Here is a 21,199-nt window from a genome sequence, read left to right as displayed (position 1 = left end):
CTCAGTTAAGTGACTGAATTAATGCACTGTTCCAGTGACTGAATGTAAATAGTACTAGTAAAATCACTTACTGTTGTAACTGCTTTTGTTAATCTATAGTAAACCAATCTGAATGCAACTACCTTTAAACAAAATTCATTTAGCTATGAATAAGATGTCTGGATTATCTATCTAGACGGGATCTACCTATTGATTCGGGGAATAATAAACTTCTGTTCTAGTTTGCCTAGAGAAAAGTATGCCCTATAAGGCAGGGTCTCACTCTTACAGAAACGTCATCTCTGTTGGAAGTTCCCCAAGAGAAACACAACAGAAGACACTGTAACTGACCTAGCATGGTTTTATTACTTATTTTCATGTGCTATCATCTTTGTCAAATAAGTTATTAGTTATTAATAATTATGAGTTCTCTTGCTTGCCAAGATTATGACATCCATTAAGGCATGGTAAGCACTTTTAGGTGACAAATAATGGGGTCACTATACTGAACTGATCTCATGAAAAACAACTGTTAATAATTTTGGCCTCCTTCCCATCCCCCCTCTTGGTTCTTCCCTCCCTCTTATTTTTCCTTTACTTGCATATTTTCCCAGGCTATCTTGTTAGTGTTGTTCCTCCCCTCCACCCCCCACCCCCCCATTTAGTTGTCAAGTATTGATTTATTAAATTATATAGTTTAATATTAAGGAAGTTAAAATGTTTTTTGCATATATAAATTAATACTATGTTGCATGCTACCGATGGTAATTATAAGTTTATAGTGTTTTTATTTATCTTTTTGTATTGTGATATTTGTATTGAAAAGCAAAAAATAACAAAAACATTTTTGTCAACCTACCTAATATTTGTTTCTGTAAACTCTAATTTTAGTAATGGGTGATAAATGTATTTGGTACTTAGCCCCCTAACTAATGTGTGAAATATCCCTTTCACAGTGACTCTAACAGCATACTTCACACAGAATCCTTTTGCTATCTACTGGCGTGTTGATACACTTAGGCAACTTATCCCTGTTAACTCCACTGAGCTCAATTGCAAATTGATGTCGGTTGCCTTCCTGAATCTCTGACAAAAGGAAACAATAGTTGTAATTCTCCAAATGCCAAACTCTCCAGCTTTCACTCTGGCATCTTCTACAACACAGTTACGCATGATCAAAAGAACAAGTGGCCACCAACACCAACCCACAAGTGTGGTACATTAAAAAAAAACAGGCATCAGTTTTATGAGTCTTTCCCATAATAGACTCATAGACTTTAAGGTCAGAAGGGACCATTATGATCATCTAGTCTGACCTCCTGCACAACGCAGGCCACAGAATCTCACCCACCCACTCTTGTAACAAACCCCTAACCTATGTCTGAGTTACTGAAGTCCTCAAATCGTGGTTTAAAGACCTCAATACTGCAGCTTTCTAAATTTTAGCTTCTTAGCACTCTTTCTTTGACAGTTAGTATATATGTGTTCATCTTACTTCAAGTGGGACTTCTCTCAATATAATAAATCCACACTAAATCTGTGATTTTTGTGAATTAGTAAATACTTGTTTCTCCTACAGCTCACCACAGGAATTTCAAATCCACTCTCTTTATTCTTGATATGTTTTTTTGTTGTTGTTGTTGCCAACACCTAAGTCTTGCGGCTTTAAGCTAGGAGAGAGAAACATATCATTTTAAAGAACGTATATATGTTTGGCTTAACCTTCTGCATTGGCAACAAACATCTTCCATATCTTCTAAAGAACAGCTGAAGCTTTGGTCACCTGAAAGTGAAGTGTTTGGATGTTTGAAAATGCTAGCTATAATATAATAGACACCAACATAATGTCCAAGACTCAAGCATTTTTCTGCTGACATGGAAACTCTGCAGAGCACAAACGTCTTGGGTCATTTTTAGAAACATTTTTTTCCATAGGTGCAAGAGACAGGACATGTGACTATTAAACACATTTTATGTTGTACTATACTAAGGTGAAGATAATCAAGATTTTTGAAAAAACGACTATTTTCTTTATTCAAATCATTACTGCCAGGCTGCTCCTTAAAATCCTGCCCACAACAAAGAGCAACCAAGACCACATGACAAACTTTCTGGAATATTTCTTGGAATTCAAGTGGATTACATGCTGCTTTTTTCATTTTTTCACTTGTAATACAAAAGCATTAGATGATTATCTGGGGATCCCACACTCACACAGCAAATTAGTATTACTTTCCTCTCCCATTCCTGTTTTTGTAAGCCTTGTTACAGGTGAAGGCCTAATAAGTATTTCAAAACTATCACATTGGTATTGCATTATCAAAAAATAAGAGATGGAAGAGAACTATTAGGTGTGTTGCAGAGATCAGATGGATGGATCTTGCCCATATCCCTGCCAATGTAGTATTGTTCCCTATGTTGTATGTAGGAGTGTTTTGTCCATCTACATTTAAATTACGTTTGGTATGGGGCTTCCTCTTCTTCCTTCAGGAGAATACTGTCCAAATAAATAGTCCTTAAGTCTATTTTTTTCCTATGCTCAATTGCGTACCATTACTCCTAATTATGCTACAATGAACCTTGAATCACTTAACTTGTTCTCCCCACTCATGAGTATTTATCTCCTTACAATATGTTGTAATTTTACCATTCAGTGGTAGGTAGCATGAGGTTTTAATTGATACCAGTGTGAATGAATCCTTAATAAGTGTTCTTTATAGGATTAACTTTCTGACACAAAGTAATTATCCAGCTGCCTACATCAGAAGTTCCCATCTTGTGATCCATAGACCTATGGTGGTTTGGGAAGCATGTTATAGATAGTTAGATAGCAGTGGTTCTCTGCCTTATTCACAGCTGCTAAAGCACCTTAAAAACAGCTAAAATTCATTAAATAGTACTTACTATTCCCAGTCAGAACCAACATTAAGATGGAGTTTAAGTTAAGAGAATATATTATTTTTAGGGTAAAAAAAATACAGCAGTGTTAAAAATATGCCTAAACCAAGAATTATGAACTGAAAGCTAACCTTAAAAGAAATTAAGACATGCTAAGTCATAGAAATGCATAGTGAAATCACCCAACCAACCTTAACTCTGTCCTGTAGAGATGCCATGCAAAACCATATGTAGTATTTGGGATCCTAGGATATATTAAACTGGCTTGTAAAAACATTATATTATTTCATACTTTTTTCCTCATGGTGTCACTACAGGGTAGCTACTGTGGCCACAGGCTGCCAATCTTTGCTAAGGGCAGCATGTGACTTCAGTCGCATTAAGAACAAATAGAGACAGTGACCATTTTGAGAAGACCCATCTTAATTGGGGGCAATCTGTGCCTCAGTCTGATTGAGAACTACAAAAGGTGCTGTCATTTTGAATGAAGACATATTAAACTGATTTGTAAAAACATTATTTCGTACTTTTTTTCCGCATGGTGTCACTACAGCGCAGCTACTGAGGCTACAGACTGCCAACCTTTGCTAATGGCAGCCTGTGGCTTCAGACCTTTGAGAACAAAAGAAGATTGGGCCAAAATTGCCACTGTCTTAATTGGGGACAGCCTGTGGCCTCAGTCTTATTGAGAACAACAGATGGTGCTGTCATTTTGAATCAAGACAACTCTTCATGAGTTTCTCAGAAGGACACTTTTTTTTCAGCTTCTGCTTTAAGAGACGCTTTCAGTCATGAAGAATAACAGAAAAAATAGCATTAATCCTAAAAAAAAGTCTTTTCAAAACTATGCACTGCACTGTATCTACTTAAAGATACATTTAAAAATTAAATATGAGCTTAAATGCATTGCTGAATTGTAACCTGTAGTTTTGAAAAGGAAGTTTTAAGCCTGTGATGAACTTTAAGAACACCTAGACTATATTACCTGATAATATCTCAGACTTTGATGCTGTTGTAAAGTATAAATTTGTTTCTCACCTTTGGTCTTGCATTCTATTTTTACTTGATAAACAAGGGTTTGTTTTCAGTCTGCTGCTAACAAATATACAGTGTTTTCTTTAAATGTGAGACTGTTTCAGCTCTTTGCTGTCAACCCCAAAACGAAACTAGGAAGCTTTTTTTTTTTAAAAAAAAAGTTTATCTAATTAAAACCCAGCATTGATTTCACCAGTAAGGAAATTAGAACAAAGTAATATTGATTTTATATTTCCTGTGTTACCCAGTTTGCTAGAGGAATTATGTAAAATTAAGTTCTGAAGTTTTCATGTAATGTATCAAAGACTTGTTCCAAATTCCATAGAAAATCCACATCATAGAGATCTGGGGACTGGATTCTGTAACTTGTTGCATCAGGGCAGAAACCTGCACCCACATGGAGTCCCAATGATTAAATGGGGGTCCTGTGAGTGTACAGGGTTACACCTGCATAGTCTCCTTTGCAGGGGCAGCCCCCATGTTTGTAACTGTGCTGCTGGGTAACAAAGTACATTTATGACATTGAGCTGTTTAGAGGAAACATTAATTTTCTGGTCTAGCTAGAATCTTTATCCCTATTTGTCAGTCATGAATGTTTGGTATTTGCTGAAACAAGTTCATTTATTTCAACGCAGATCCTGGGAAATGTTCTCGTCTACCTTGGACATGTGAGGAATATATGTGAATACTTTGTTATATGTGGAAAAGCACAAGGATGACTGTGTCAAGTGGAACAATAAAAAAATAAAACAACACCTAAAAACATCTGGCTATTGTCATGGATGTGGGAATACCCACCCTCCCCACCATCCAACCTCCCGAGTGGGGTGAATAAAGGAAATATTTTTTCACAAGAATTTATTTGAATTTAAATACAAATCTCTTTGGCCATGTTAGCTACCCTTTTGTGTTTGATTTCAAAGAACTTTTGTGTGTTCAATTTTTAAGATCACATACTTAAAATACTCTTGGAAACTGAGTATTAAATTTACCTTCCAGAAGTATTTACAATAAAAACCTGATTATAAGAATTACACTTATCTAACCAGGAAACAGAGACAATACCATCAAGCTTATATGACCAAATATAGTTAAGCAACAAATCTCAGATTTCAAATATTCATTAGCAAACAATGCTGTAAATTATATTCAAAACCTATTTAGTTGACTATGTTCAAATAATGTATACATACAATAAAATTAAATTTGCTCACAGGCATTCTGTGAACAGAAAAAGAAGGCAAATTCATCAAAAAATATTTCTTGCACATTATTTGCTCAGCTCCACAGAGAGATAGAGAGAAAATTCTTAGCTGTCTCAAACAAACAGAAAACACTTAGCTCTTAACTCTTGGATACACTTTATGTTCTTCATTATTATGTTATGTATTCCTTTCCATCTTTCAGGGCACATCATATGTTAACAATTGGTCTAGCATATTAAGAATGTAAAACATAGTGGAAAAAGGTAAAAAGCCATTCAGATTATTGAGGGTTGTCTCTTTTTATACAATATTTCCTTGGGACAGTATTGATACGAGCTGCTTTTAAAATGACCTAATGTCTTTGGTTCAGCAACCTTGCTAGGCAGGTGATTCCAAACAATTCTTATGGGGGATTAACCACTGCCCTCCCCCCCCCCCATGTCTCTTATGTTTGGAGCAGTAGGTTGCTGCTCTTTGGCTTGACAGATTTGATTCTCATACCAGCATCAGATAATAGAAGACAAACACATGCCTATTTATTTTTTTCTCCTGTCATATCTCCGGCTGAGAGAATTAGAGAGAATCCACATGCTCTGAAAATTTAAAGAAATTGAGCCTGGATAGTTCAACTCTTACCAGGCTTACCTTTAATAAAAGGTGAGAAACATTTGCAATTTTTAAATGTAGAACAATCAAAGTCAAATAGTTTGGGGATTTACTTCATCTGATGTTATGTTGTAAAAAAAGGAGAATAATCGATACATTAAACACTAAACCATTTAAACAAAGGATGTGTCAGTCACTGGCCATTCTCTTTTGGGACCAGAGTAGAGACTTTATACATATTACTAGTTGAAATAATTGTATAATTGAAAACTTTAAGAACAAGAGAGGAAGAAAATATCAGTTGAGCAAGAGAGTTATGGAGTGTGGCTATCGTACAAACATTGACTTGATTCATGTTTAATGGCAGTAAAGTTCTCCTCAATAGTTAAGATAATTCCTAAAATGGCACTCTTATATCAGTCGTAATGCCTTCTACAGTTAAGGTCGCAAAATAGTTTTCATTAGCACCTTACGTCCTTGCATTCAGATCTGCAAAATATTCACTTTGCGGGGTGGGGGTAACATTTTTCATGCTTCATCTTAGCTGGACTGTCAGTTTTTCCACAAATCTTAAACACAATCCCATTGACGCTTTCTGAGTGCTGTTAAAAACAATTCTGACCATTCAGCCAACTCAAAAATGGGTGAACTTTGACTCTAACTTGGCACACAAGTTTGTGTACTAAATTTGAAAAAAAAATTTGCTTGGATAATAAAGATACAGGCATTGAAATATAATCTACATATGTTTTATCAGCAACAACTAGGATTTATTGCTTAATAAAGTCCACCTCTTTGTGTCATCAAAATGAACCTTTACCTGGAGGCCACTTAATAATATATTGAGGTAGTCTGGATTAAACTTGAGATCCATATCTGATTGAAAGCAATGAGCTGAAGGAGAAATCAAAGTTTTGTAGAAAACTATTTCCAGCTGTTGCAGTATGGTTTAGCTGGTGACAAATTTCAGCATAGCTGGTATAACAGGGCAGCATGGAGGAAATTTCCATGAGGATCTCATTTTGGAGTTTCCTCACATTGAGGCTACATCTACACTACACATCACTTTTGGCAGCAGATAGTGTCTATCTAGCTACATGCCATAGGGAAAAGCAGGCTGTGTCCACACTGCAGTGTTGTAGCTACATGTGTCAGTGAAAGGTTCTGGCGGAGGGGAGACAGTGAGGAAAAGTTCCAGCAGCTCCCTGTTGCCAGAGCCTTTCATTGAGGCAAGAAAAGACTCTAGCAGGGAGGAGGCCACTGGGAAAGGTCAAGCTGATGGAGCCTTTCCTGGAGTCAGCTCTGACAGCCAGGAGCTAGCAGAGCCTTTCCTTGCTGCTATTTAGCTGCTGGCATCTTGCCCTATGACAAAGTAGGGGTCCAGCAGTGGGGAGCTGCCGAAGCCTTTCCCTGGTGTCTTCCCACTGCCTGAACTGTTCCTCACTGGGGGAGTCTTTTCCTGCAGTGGGGAAAGGCTCCAGCAGTGGGGAGGCAGCGAGACACCACATGTCTAAAAATAGCAGTATAGATAGGAAGCATGGGTAAGTAGACAGCATATAGGATATGTGCTTGCATACATACTCACACCCCTCAGGAATGTCTTTACTGTACTCACCTAAGCCATGCCTCACTGGCAACACTCCTAATTATATTCATGCTAGGGGGGCCTTGCAGGTATGTACTCTACATGCTGCCAAAAGTGGCGTGTAGTGTAGACGTAGCCTAAGATCCCTCAAATTGCTCATTGGTCTCTGCTCCCTAAGGTCCAATGTAATGGCTGAATTTTCACAACAGAAAAGGATAGACACTTAGTTTAATTTTTAAGTAGCACCAGCTGCTGAGCTAATCTAAATGCATAGAGGCTCTTATATTTTCCCCTCACCTGCAAGCTTCTCCTTTCCACAAAATTAAGGCTTTTCTGTATGTGTGGGAAGAATACTGATTTTATGTTTATAATTGCCTTTAAGGAAATTATCCTGGCAGCAAAATTTTAAACTACACGGATCCCAGCTGTTCTTCCTCCCAGACTCTAAGAAAGAATATATGAAGATAATTATTAAATATATTAAATAATCAAACCTTATTGGCAGTGTGGCGGGGCGAGTGCCCCACCCCAATGTGAGAGGGGGCTAGAGTAGGCCAGAGCGGCTGCGCGGGCCAGCAGCCAATGAAAAAAGGGCTTACTGGGGGCCAATCAGAGCCAAGATTCGAGACAGCCAATCAGGGCTTGGCTTGGCCCTATATAAAGGCTGCCCAGGAAGGGAGCGGGGAGTCTATCCCAGACCTTCATGGGGGAAGGTCGGTCCGTCGGTCGGTCTCCAGAGGAGGAGACCAGCACCTCGGACAGAGCAGTGCTGGGCAGGCTCAGGGGGAGTACAGTAGGGCTCGGGCCTAAAACCTGCCAGACTGAGGGCCCTGAGAGAAAGGGCCTAGAGGGTGGGAGGGGCCAGAGGGGAAGTGGCCCAGGGACAGTTAGAAAAGGGGAGAGAAGGAGGGCAGGGATGCTGCCACTAGAGGGTTCCTGGGTCGGGACCCAGAGTAGTAGGCGGGCCTGGGTCCCACCCCCTTCCCCCTTGTACTGCACCTAGCCATGCAGTAGGGTGGCTGAGACAAACTGCAACCAGCCCTTGAGACAAGGCGCTAGACTTTGGAGGTTGTGGTTGGCCACTGAGGCTAGTGCAAGGACTGCTGAACACCCTCCCCTCCCCGGAAGGGGTGAGGATGGACTAGGGGGCACTGCCGGAGGGCAGTGGCCTGAAGAGGATGCTGCTGAGCGGGGAGCAATGTGGGTCCAGACACCAGCGAGGAACAGTTGATGACGGGACACCACCAGCAGAGGTTGCTCCCCATGGATTGAGCTAATTCCCGGAACAACCAGTGGGAGGTGCTGGGTGGTGAGTCCCAACTCCGTCACAGGGAGACAGCATGTAAAACAAAATGCTAGAAGATTATGTCATGTTAAGTTGCAAACTATGTACAAGGACAAGCAATAATTATTGTGGAACAAAAACTCAGCTATGAAACTCACAAATGAAAAAAAAAACAGCTTGTGTCATCTTAAAACTGAAGAGCTAGAGAACATTTAGGAAAAAATCTTTATAAACAGAGCTGATAGCTTTGTACTGTAGTTAGGATGAAAATCAACCAACTACAGGGCCTATACATGTCCCTATGCACTGATTAAGCCCTTAAAAGTCTTAAGTAGGTCTTAAGTAATGCTTAAGTGATTCATAAGCCATCTACATAGCAATGACTTTTACCCTGAGTGAATTATTGCTATTAGATTGCCTTACTAGGAAGAGTTCACAGAGGAACTCCGGAAGGCATCCGATTATTAGAACATCATCTCTATCTAAAAATGTGTTTCTTCAATCACACTTTTAACATTGGTATTATTTAACTACATTAAATTATTTCAAAACATCTGGAAATGTGCATTATATATCATGTTTCAGAGTGGTAGCCGTGTTAGTCTGTATCAGCAAAAAGAATGAGGAGTACTTGTGGCACCTTAGAGACTAATACATTTATTTGGGCATAAGCTTTTGTGGGCTAAAACCCACTTAACTGGATTAGTCTAGTTAGAGTTGGTATGGCAACACCCATTTTTTCATGTTCTCTGTGTATATATATCTTCCTACTGTATTTTCCACTGCATACATCCGATGAAGTGGGTTTTAGCCTACAAAAGCTTATGCCCAAATAAATTTGTTAGTCTCCAAGGTGCCACTCCTCATTCTTTTTATTATATATCATGTAACCCCTTTGGGGTTTAGAGAACATGGGCCAAGAGGAAATGCTGTTTGGGAATGGGAAGAGCCGGGAGAGAGGGAGAGCAACAGGGTTTGTGTGTGTCTGGAGCTCCAGACAGAAGGTCTACAACAAGCAGGCCCTCACAGAGTGAAGCAGCAGAGATCCTGCCCGAAGCCTGGGAGGGAGAGAGCGGCTGACCAGGGACACCCTAGGACAGGATTCAGTATGAGCACTCTGCCATAGAGGAATCTCGTGAGAAGGACAACCCGGAGCCGGACCCATTATCACTGCTGCCCAGAGCTGTATGGGGGGTGAATACTGGGGCTTGTGACTTTGCTTTGGAAATAAGGAGGAAGGCTGTTGCTAAGTGGGGAGGTTGTCACTCTGTGTGGCTTTGCAGAGAGTGGCAGAAGAGGCGCCAGAGGGGTTTTGGGGGGAAGGTTTACTGGTGCCGTAGATGACTAGGAACAACCAAGAGCACCACTGGACCAGAACTTTGCCCAGGACTCCTGAACTGTGAATGCACGTGCATTGCTCAGTATCTGCCCTTTCGGACTGTGGTACCACTGGGCCTGTGGGGCTTTGTGTTGAATGTAACCCTGTTTTACCACCCCCCTAACTTTCCCCATTGTATTATAAATATTTCCCTTTCCTATCTTCATTGTACTCTTACAGTGTGTGTATGTTCACTCTGGTGGTTTGGAACAGGTGCCCTGCGGGTGTAAGGGACTTGCCCTGCTGCGTTTTTGCGTGCAACTTTTCTTGGCCAGAGCTGCCGGCAGAGCAGACTCCATCTTGGCTACAAGGGCACCAAGTTACAATCATAAATCTGTCTGTGACCATGAGGTTCTCCTTGTATTGCTACTGGATTGGGCCGAACACTGCATCCCATCTCCTAACTATGGTAAGCCATGAAACTGTAAAGCTTCAGTTAGTTCAGAATTCAGCAGCCAGCCTTTCCAACAACACTAGTCACTGAGAGACTATTGTTCTGGGGTTAGAATACCGGCATCCTGATGTGGCTACATTTATGGAGTTCACAATAAGAAGTCAAGGAGTTGTGGGCAATCAGCACCTTGCAGGATCAAACACAGTGAAAGCCACTAGCCAGTTCAATCCTATTTATTTATTTAATATCAATAACCTGTTCCATCAAGTCTTACAAGAAACACAGATCAGACTTCTTTCTTACAGTGTCTCACAAAAGAAAGGCATGTGGACCAAAATATATATGTACACCTCTACCCCGATATAATGCTGTCCTCAGGAGCCAAAAAATCTTACCGCATTATAGGTGAAATCGCGTTATATCAAACTTGCTTTGATCCGCCGGAGTGTGCAGCCCAGCCCACCCAGAGCACTGCTTTACCGCGTTATATCCAAATTCGTGTTATATCAGGTAGCATTATATCGGGGTAGAGGTGTAACTTAAAACTGAATGCTATCTATAAAAGCATTTTTTCCAGATTCCTACATCACTTGGACCCTTCTACATTTCACACATTATACACTATTAAAGAATTTCATGCAATCCTTTGAAATAACTGGAATTTATAAGAAAGTTATTAGTCATTTTTTGTCCCTAACATTTTGGTTTATGTTACAGAAGTTAATGGATTTGTCAAAATATAAGGTCTAAAATTTAATCTGCTGTACAAAATGTTACTTATCCAAGGCAATAAGGGAAGTAGGAAGTTTTGGGAGGCAGTGGACCAGGAAATAGTCTCCCCCTTGTTTGCGGGGCCAAAGGAAGATCAGGGCACTCAGCAATTCTCAGGAGGTGCTCATCTCCTTGCAGGATGAGTCCCTAAATACAAGAGGATTACTGGAGAATGGCTTATGGAATCTATAGTGTAGTAAAGCTACCAGAAGAAATGCATTTGTCTGTCCATAACTGGTTCCTTTTGTCAACATTAGCACTTAAAACACTCAGACGTGTCAGTTGAAACCACCATATGAGCTGATGATCCTGATGCAAGAAGAAACAGGATCAAACTAAAGAGCAAAATACATAAAATATATCCATATTGCACTAAGGCTAAGACCACAGAACATTACTAAGGATAAAGTCTACAGAAGATGGCTAGGAAAATTGAAAAGAAGATGAAATTGCCTATATCATTTTGCTAAGATCACAGAGAAGTTCAAGGAACATTTTATCTCAGAATTAGGGCCCAAAGCTGGGGCATTACTCAACTAAGGTAGTCATTGATAAGACTGACCAACATGAACTGGGAAATATAGTTTGCTGAAAACCAAAAGCTCCTTCAAGTGAAATAGTGTCTTCCATCTTGTGCTATATTGGTAGTCCATTTGCATGTAGACAATCAATGAGAGGGAAAGGTTGTGAAGATAACAACATGGATGAAAAAGATGTATTACTGTAGGACAGGGTACCATTGAGGATGCTTGGTAGGGGAAGTGTATTCTAGAGAGGAATTCATTACACTCAGGTCATACTCTTGTTGACGTCATATTCACAGGCCTGCACCTGATGAATACTTTTGTTTTGCAAACAGAATTTTTCATATACATTTCTTATATCAGGTATTGTTTTTACTATGTTTAAAATTGTATGTAAGAGGTTCAATCACATTATGAAAATGTATGAATTTGTATATTATATTTCCCCTCTCCTGATTAGACTGTTGTAGTAGTGCAGAAAATCATATTCCTTTTCAGGAGCTATTCTAACAATTTTTGTTTAGTACAATGTTCAAACACAGTTCATTAAATCCTAGAGGCATTACAGTAGCTGAATTAAATGGACATGTTGATCTCATGTGACTTACTTTTTGTGATTGGAGTTTCATGTTTTATATAGTATAGGGCAAATTCTACTATCCTTAGTCAAAACTCAATTTTCTTCAATAAGAGATTTACCTGAAAGAGGCCTGAAAGATCTGGCCTTAACTTTAAATAAATAATACCAACAACAAAGTATACATATAAATGAAACATAACTCAGGAAAGCTGTATTCAAGGTATCCTTTACAACATGCTCTAGTATACAGTCCACACACTGTGTAGATACAAAACTCACCAGGGTGTTGGTCAATAAAGAAATTAACAATAAGGGAACATGAAGTTCAGCCCAGTAGTACAGACAAAGGTAAACAAGAGTAAATGGAGTATAACTTCTTCTCATCTGGGACTATGGAGTTTAGTTTAGGTTACTTTACCCATTTTTTTTTTAACCACTAGTTCAGCCTGTGTGTTCTCTGCAAACTTGGCTGCCATTAGAGTTCATACATTGGAGTTACTCATCCCCAAAATCTGTCTGGGAGGCAACTTCCACTTTCTGTGATATCCACAGTGAGTGCAATCCACAGCAAGACTCACTAGATGTCTCCCAAAAGGAGCAACATCACCTGCTAATATAGTCTGAAATGCCATGTAATGTAAGGAGATAGAAGTCAGGAGCATGAAGGACATGGACCAGAGAAGAAAATCAAAACTGAAATTAGTTTTATGAATTTAGTGATTATATTTCATGTTACAAAGATTGCCCAGTGTTAGACCATCTACATATTTACCATGTGCTAGAGATATATTATTACAGTTTAAGACTGGATTTGCAAGGAGTTTGGGAAGTTTCAATCAAATTTGTTGAGGAAGTGTAAGTTATAGTCATGCCTTTAGTAGTTAAGAGCAAGTTTGATTGGGTGGTTATCCTCCGTATTATACATTTCAGGAGTAATATATTCTGAAAAGAAAAGACTTTGAGCTCAGGAAAGCATCTGTTACTCAGCCGTGTCCAGTTAATTAATAGGTGTCCAAAGTTTTAGAAGTGAGAATTTTGTTTTGTATTTTTTTTAAAGTTTGTTTGAAGCAGTAAAATAAATTAAAATATATAGAAATGTAGCTAACCCTATAAATATTATTTACCCACTTACAAACAAATTGAAATATATATAAATGTACATAAACAAACACATATACACACCAGACATGCCAAACCTGCAGAAAAAAACACAGAAATGGGGCTTATTTTTGCCTTAATTGGCGCATGAGTTGCTTGTTGGCTAGTTTTTGGCTTGTAGCGTATTGGGGTTCTTAGGGATTGACTTGATTTGGCCTTGTTTTGAAATGGGATTTGCTTGATTTTTGGCTTATTGTAAAAGTCAGGGTGCTTATTTACTGTGTGAAAGTTGGCAACTGTGATATACACACACACGTGTTGGTGTGCATTTCTGTGTCAGTTTAATATTTAAGCATGTCCCCCACCCTGACTCCCCCTGCCTTGCAATAAAAGGAAGCAACTCTCCACACTTTCTAAAGCCGCTGTGTATTTTTGCCTTCTTTGGTCGCTGAATTCTCACAAATCATGGTAACCTAAGACTTTTTATTCCTTAATTTAAGATATCTAAATATTACATTTATTCCAATATATGCTGTAGCCTTCATCTTTCCGATGATAATGTGAAAGTGTTTAAGATGGTGGTAGCTATCTTGCCAATTTTATGGGATATAAAACTGAATTAACTATCTCAGACTACATTTCAAAGGCTATTCATTGTGCATGTGGGAAGCCCAGCACAAGTATTCATTATTACAAAACTTTTAAAGAGCTTCCTGACTACATAACATTAATTGTCAGAGAATTTTATCTTTCCTTGGAGCTTTGTGATCTCAACTCTTCCTGATAAATCTTTTCCTTTAAACAGCTTAACATATTTCCCATTGGGTGTACCTATAGTTGCTAGGCCATTATGTTCTACAGTGGCTCTTAATAATGTCTGAGTCCAGATTACCATACCTTTACTGGCCCTGAGCCAATTTGCAATCAAAAGTAGATTTAGTCATGCAGTTTTGGTCTGAAAAGTCTCTTAAATCTTTTTTTTTTTGTTTGGTATTTATTTTTGGTATACTCTGAAGTCTTACACTACAACTCCTGTTTCAGAATTCTAAACATATATGCTGGGTGTCAATACATTTCCTATTTGTTATTTGATTGTGACCTTGTATGCACTTGCAGTTACATGCAGCTACACACCAAGGTGAAGGGCAGGCAGTGCCCACACTCACTGTGCTGTATATTACATGCAGCAGTGAAAGGCTCTGGCAGGGGGAGGCAGCAGGGGTGAGGGAAGGCTCTGGCAGGGGGTGGCAGTGGGATACTACACTGATAAAAATAAGCACTGCTTGGGTGTGTAGAAAGCTATGTAGGGTATATACATTAGAGGCTCAAGTGGGTAGGGCACCCTACTCTACACACCTTAGCAGTGCCTCATCATCTACACTGCCATTTATATCCATGCTAGCTAAGTGTGCAGTGTCTGTACTCTACATGACGCCATAAGTGAAGAGTTACACTAAGAAATTCTTACTACATGAACATTCTGCATAACTTGTGATGTGCGAGCATTTGGTTTTTGATATTTAGTAGCCACACTTAACTTACTTCGGGAAAAGGCAGGATTTACTGTACAACACCAACAATAATACTATCATTCTTTGAACTATTGTTTTTAATATCAAAAGTGATTTATAAATTTTCTGTGTGTGTGTGAGAGATAGAGAGAGAGAGCGAGCATTTGGGGTGGGGGGCATGTACATGCTGGATTAAATTTATAATTCCCTCCCTATCATGGGAGCAACACAATTAACTTGGTAAATCCATACCATATTATCATGTAATTACATTCCAAAATGGATGGAGCAGAACCCACAGTAGAGTTCTTATCTTTTCCCTATTATTATTGTTAATAGTAGTATTATATGTAAAGGGATCATGGTTGGCTTCTGTGCTGGAACTGTATCACATCCTCACACACTATCCCACATGAAAAAGCTGAAAAATAAAACCCCATAAAACATCACTTTTTGTGTCCCCTCTCCACCTGCAATTTGAACAGTGATTGATTTTCATTAATATGTCACTTCCATCACTAAAAATCAATGTGGTTTTTCAAATCAAATACATATTGAACTTTTACATACTCTGAGGAAACCTTGGTGGATTGTCGTTGACATCAGTGAGTGTGATATTTACAGTTGTTGACCCTGATAGCCCTCCGACCTGCCCAGCCATATCTTTGGCTTGAATGACAACGGAATAATGCTCTCTGGCTTCCCTGTCCATGTTATGCAAGGCGGTCCTGATGACTCCTGTGATGCAAAGAAAAACAAAAGAAACACCAGTGTTAGCATTTCTGAACAATGGTCCAGGGTAGACATCTACAGAGCCTGTGTTGTCAACAGAGGTGGGACACATAACTTCTACTATTGCAAAGCCCCTTTATAGCCAAAATAAACTATTTTAAATTGAATTTCTGATTTCTAACCAACAGATTGGAAGTCTCTTGTGTGAAGACAACCAAAGAAAATGGGTTATATAATGCATTGTGGAGAAATGTTGTTGAGAATTGCATTGTTTTCTAAAACATCTAATATAATTGTGGCAGCATTTGCTAGACAGACAGATTGCTTGAGGATATGTAGAAATTAAAAACACCCCATATTACAAGAAAATGTAATAATATATCAATAAATAATTACTCCAATTCATGTAATGTAGAAAGACCTCAAGGTACATTGCCAAAAAGACAATGTTTTATCTTATATGATAATTGTTTAAGTAGCTGTTTAATTGAAATATTAATGAATATGCATTCATGCCCCACAAGAGATGTCTCAAATTCCACTATCTGGTAGCCAAACAAAAAATAATCTTTTGTTTTTCCACATAAAGTTTGGCACTATTCTGAAAAGTGACTTTGAAATTGGCACCCTCTTATTTAAGATGCCTTGTTCTTCTCCCTGTATCCATTCACAGTTATAAACAGTTGACCTTAGTGAGAAAAATGCATTTTTCCTGCTTTTTGACTCCTATTTGGCCCAGCAGAGCCGATAGAGCTAGAAGTGAGTGAACAAAAGATTCTATTTAATTTTACACATCAGCAGCAGAAATGTTTACTAACTTCCAATATCTTCAAGCACACTGATGACAATAGGGTTGTGCAGGTATCACTTAAGGCATGACCAATATTACTTTTGTCACTGGTGATACGTTAAATAGAATAACCCAGCTATATCCTCTAAGCCCAGACTGAGTTTACAAGGTTGGCAGCCAGGAACCCCCCACCTCCCCCAACACACTATTATTTGTCAGTGGGGAGCATTTCACACATAAATGGAGCTGCAGGAGTCCCTTCCCAGAGCAGAGTCCCACTTTAATATTTAGAATTACTAAAGGATTTGTAAGGGCATTTTGAAACATATTGTTAAATAGAGAAAGAAAACGAAAGCTACCACTGTCAAAGCTTCCTTTAAAAAATGTGTGAAAGACTAAACTTGTTAAAATAAAACTGTCCTGACATGATAACTGTTGCTTCTATGCAAATTTAAATCATTTGATAGCCATGCAGAAGAACAGACAGAGGTATAACAACAAATGCATCAATGGGTGGGGGAACTTGATGGGGCTGGCAGTGAAGGGGGGGGGGAGTCCTAGAGGGAGGGAGACACTCACCATGGGATAATAGTTAGCTCCTCCCCCTGGGAGTCTCTGGCACCCATTGGCCAGCTGCAGGAGAGAGGTGCTGATGGGTCAGGATTTCCCAGCTCCCAGGACGTAACTTGGCATGGAGGCCACATGTAGCCTCTTTTGATTTGTCATTCTTACTATACTAACTAGAAAATAAACTTTGCATGGATAACCTGTATAGACTCAATGAACCAAACATAACGTAATTTTTAACTATTTGCGAAGCCTCTGACCTGCTGCATGCCAACACATTCAATGTGTGTACACAGGGAAAATTCTTCAGGATAGTCTGAGAGAATATCATAATAATTTAAAAAAAAATTGGTTATGTTTTATATAGTTCATATAAATACAGCTGTAGCTTAGTGTTCTTTAAAAAAAACCTGATCTATAGGCTTAATTCTGCACATCTGTACTTAAATGAGCAGACTTTACTCATGCAAGTAACCACACTGAAGATGAGATTACTTGTGTGAGTAAGGGTTACTCATACAAGTAAGTGTTTTCAGGCTTGGGTCCTAGATACACTTAAACTAAAAGTAGGGTTGGCTTAGACATAAAAGTATTACCTGCACTCTACAGCAAGCTTCCAGGTCACAGGTGTTTCAGCCCAATAGGGAATGGCTGAAAAGTCAATATGATCTTAACTGTGCATTCCAGTGAGGTGTGAGGTGGAGTATGAGCTACTTTGTGATGTCTGACAGCTCTGCGTTGAGAATCACTCTGCTTCTCTCCCTAATCATTTCCCTGGCTGGTACACAGCAAAGCGTTCTCCTTCTGCTTTCTGAAACCTCCATCATCCACTTGCTAGTTTCCTAATTCTTTCTAGAAACATACAAAGGAGTTCTGAGAACAATGAGCCAGACCCTCCATTGGAGTAAACTGATATAGCACCCCTGAGATTAATGAAGCTATTTATGGCAATTTATACCAAATGAGGATCATGATCATTATCTATTCCTATTACATTCCCATACATATCACTAGCACATAGCCCAGTGCAGGGAGTTTGTGGTAGCTTTGCAAGATTAGCTCAAACTGGCCCTACTTGAGATAATACAAATTCCACTTTCAAAGTGAAGGCTATGTCATTTTCCTTGCCACTAGATTCCATAGAATGGCACACAGCTAAGCAAAACACACAACATATTTCCAGAACGGGGTTAAGCATGGTTATGTAACATTAAAACACATGCAATTTTACTAGTTTGACACTTCATTACCAACTCTAAACTCAGTTAGGTTTTTTAAAAGGTCGGTGAATCTTTTGAGAATATCTAAGTACTGTACCATTTCAACAGAACCTGGAGAAATGTCTGTGCAGGGCCGCCCAGAGGTGGGGGCAAGTGGGCAATTTGCCCCAGGCCCTGGGCCCCGCGAGGCCTGGCCCAGTGGTGATCCGGGTCTTGGGCGGCATTTCGGCGGCGGGGGGCCCGTCAGTCGCTCCAGGTCTTCAGCGGCATTTCGGCGGCGGGTCTTTCAGTGCTGCTGAAGACGTGGAGCGACTGAAGGGCCCTCCGCCGCTGAAATGCCACCCAAGACCCGGACCGCTGCCGGGTAAGTACAAGCGCTGCAGCTCCCCCGCTTTGCCCCAGACCCCCTGAATCCTCTGGGCGGCCCTGTGTATCTGTGACATTCTATACCTTGGGGGAGCATCCTGTAAACCCCATATTCCTCATTTCTATAGACCTCTGATCTTACCTTACAAGGCATGCTTTATATGTATCAGGGGAATGATTATGATCTGCTGAAAGTCATTTCTCTATTCATATATGTGTATCATTAACTCATATGAAGTTATGAGAATTGTGTGGTATGGTTGTCACTAAAACATGCCATAAGTTGGGGAATCAGCCAGGTATTAGCTCCCCAGAGGCAACAGCAAGGAAAGTAACCAAGTGGGGTATCAATCAATCCATCAACAACCATTGTCCAGCAAGAGAGCTACAATGCAATGACTCACTCACATGAGGCCACACCAGGGGAATTGCTGAACCTTGCCTGGAGACTCAGCAATGCCCCCCAGACATGCCTGGACTTGTGTTTTCCAAGCACATGGACTGAGGGTATAAAACAGACACAAAGGCTATATGCTGGCGCTTCTCCTGCTCCCACCTACAGTGCAAGCAACTAAGACAACACTCCAACACAGGAGATTGGCAGAGCTTTCAGGAACAAACCTTTATATTACGGACTGCAATATCTAACGGGGTGAGAAAAACTGCTTAATCTAGATGTTGCCCAGTCTAATAGGGTTGAGAGTTTAGACTGCATGCATATATTTTATTTCTTTTGGTAACTAACTCTGACTTTTTGCCTATCACTTAATACCACTTAAAATCTACCTCTCATACTCAATACATTTGTTTGTTTATCTTTACCAGTGAGTTTGTATGAAGTGTGTGGCAAATCTGCTCAGGTTTTGCAAAGGCTGGTGTATGTCCACTTTCCAGTGTTGAAGTGGTGAAGCAATTAATATATTTGCAATGCCCCTCTTGAGCAGTACAAAATGGCAGATTCCTGGGGTACAGTGCTGGGTGCTGGGGAGGGGATTGTGCTGGTGCCTTTCTCTGTGCGATTCATGACTGGCTCTGGGAGCAATCATGCAATCTAGCTGGGTGTGGGGCTCCTCCACATGCTGTTGTGCTGAGTGATCACAGTGCCTAGAAGGGCTAGCTGCTTGCCACTAGTAAAGCATTGTGAGAGACAGCTCAGGCTGGAGAGAATTCAGGGAGTACAGCATACCACAGTCCCAGGCTGCACCCCAGGGATCACGTCACAGTATGTTTAAACAGGAAACCATGTGAAAATTTGTGTTTTTAACTCAGTACAGCTTTGAGTTTCTAGGTTCATTCTCAGCAGCAACTTAAGGTTCTGGAATTGCACACACCAGAGCCAAAGGAAGTTTGCATGACACCTCTCACTAAAATAGAAACATTTGTCTTTCTTCAGGGTGATCTGTTTACAGATACAGTTTTCCCTCAGAGATTCTCAGAACATTTCAAGAATAAATATCTAACCCCAATTTATATGTAATTACTAGAACTTGCCAAAGAAATTTTGATGGAACCACATTCAGTCAGAATATGCAGATCTGTCAAAATTGAAATGTTTTGTGACATCAGATTGATTTTGCCTAATTTCTTTTTTTGGAAGAAAACTGGTGAGGCGGGGGAGGATCCTAACAATATTGCAACTTCCCATTTAAACATTCCCAGAATAGAAAATTTTGATTTTACATTTGGAAATTACTTCATTCTGCATTTTTTATTTTGCATTATATTATCTATTATAATTAGATTATTTATTATCTATGTTTTAAAACAAAATGTTTCAATCAACACAAAACAAATTATTAGGGCTATCAATTAATCGCAGTTAACGAATGTGATTAACTCAAAAAATTAATCACGATTAAAAAAATTAATCTGCGGTTTTAATCGCATTGTTAAACAATAGAATACCAATTTCAATTTATTAAATATTTTGGATGTTTTTCTACATTTTCATACACATTATATTCTGTGTTGGATTGAAATCAAAGTGTAAATATTTTTATTATAAATATCTTCACTGTAAAAAGGATAAACAAAAGAATTAGTATTTTTAAATTCACCTCATACAAGTACTGTACTGCAATCTTTTTGTTGTGAAAGTGCAATTTACAAATGTAGATATTTTTTGTTACATAACTTCATTCAAAAACAAAACAATGTAAAACTTCAGAGCCTACAAGTCCACTCAGTCCTACTTCTTGTTCAGTCAATCGCTAAGACAAACAAGTTTGTTTTCATTTACAGGAGATAATGCTGCCCTCTTCTTATTTACAATGTCACCAGAAAGTGAGAACAGGCATTTGCATGGCCCTTTTGTAGCCCGCATTGCAAGGTATGTACGTGCCAGAGATGCTAAATATTCGTATGCCCCTTCATGCTTCAGCCACCATTCCAGAGGCTGTGCTTCCATGCTGATGATGCTCGTTAAAAAAATAATGCGTTAATTAAATTTGTGACTGAACTCCTTGGGGGAGAATTGTATGTCCCTGCTCTGTTTTACCCACATTTATATTTGCCATATATTTCATGTTGTTGCAGTCGCAGGTGATGACCCAGCATGTGTTGTTCATTTTAAGAACACTTTCACTTCAGATTTCACAAAATGCAAAGAAGGTACCAATGTGAGATTTCTAAAGAGAGTTACAGCAGTGTTTCTCAAACTGGGGCCGCCACTTATG

General features: G+C 39.4%; 1 protein-coding gene across 2 annotated transcripts in view; it reads right to left on the bottom strand.

Annotated features, from left to right (window-relative positions):
- CDH18 (cadherin 18) overlaps window positions 1-21,199 on the bottom strand; it is a 258,530-nt gene that overhangs the window by 93,861 nt on the left and 143,470 nt on the right. The window contains exons 3-4 of one of the 2 annotated variants that reach the window (XM_065399561.1): window positions 15,416-15,587; window positions 1,855-1,861 (exon numbers count right to left, since the gene is read on the bottom strand). In XM_065399561.1, coding sequence (XP_065255633.1) covers window positions 1,855-1,861; window positions 15,416-15,587 — 179 coding nt within the window. The remainder of the gene's footprint in view (window positions 1-1,854; window positions 1,862-15,415; window positions 15,588-21,199) is intronic. The other variant, XM_065399560.1, reaches the window with a different exon arrangement.

Source organism: Emys orbicularis, chromosome 2 (assembly GCF_028017835.1).
Source record: "Emys orbicularis isolate rEmyOrb1 chromosome 2, rEmyOrb1.hap1, whole genome shotgun sequence".
Lineage (NCBI taxonomy): Eukaryota > Metazoa > Chordata > Testudines > Emydidae > Emys > Emys orbicularis.
This window is presented reverse-complemented; position numbering and strand designations above follow the sequence as displayed.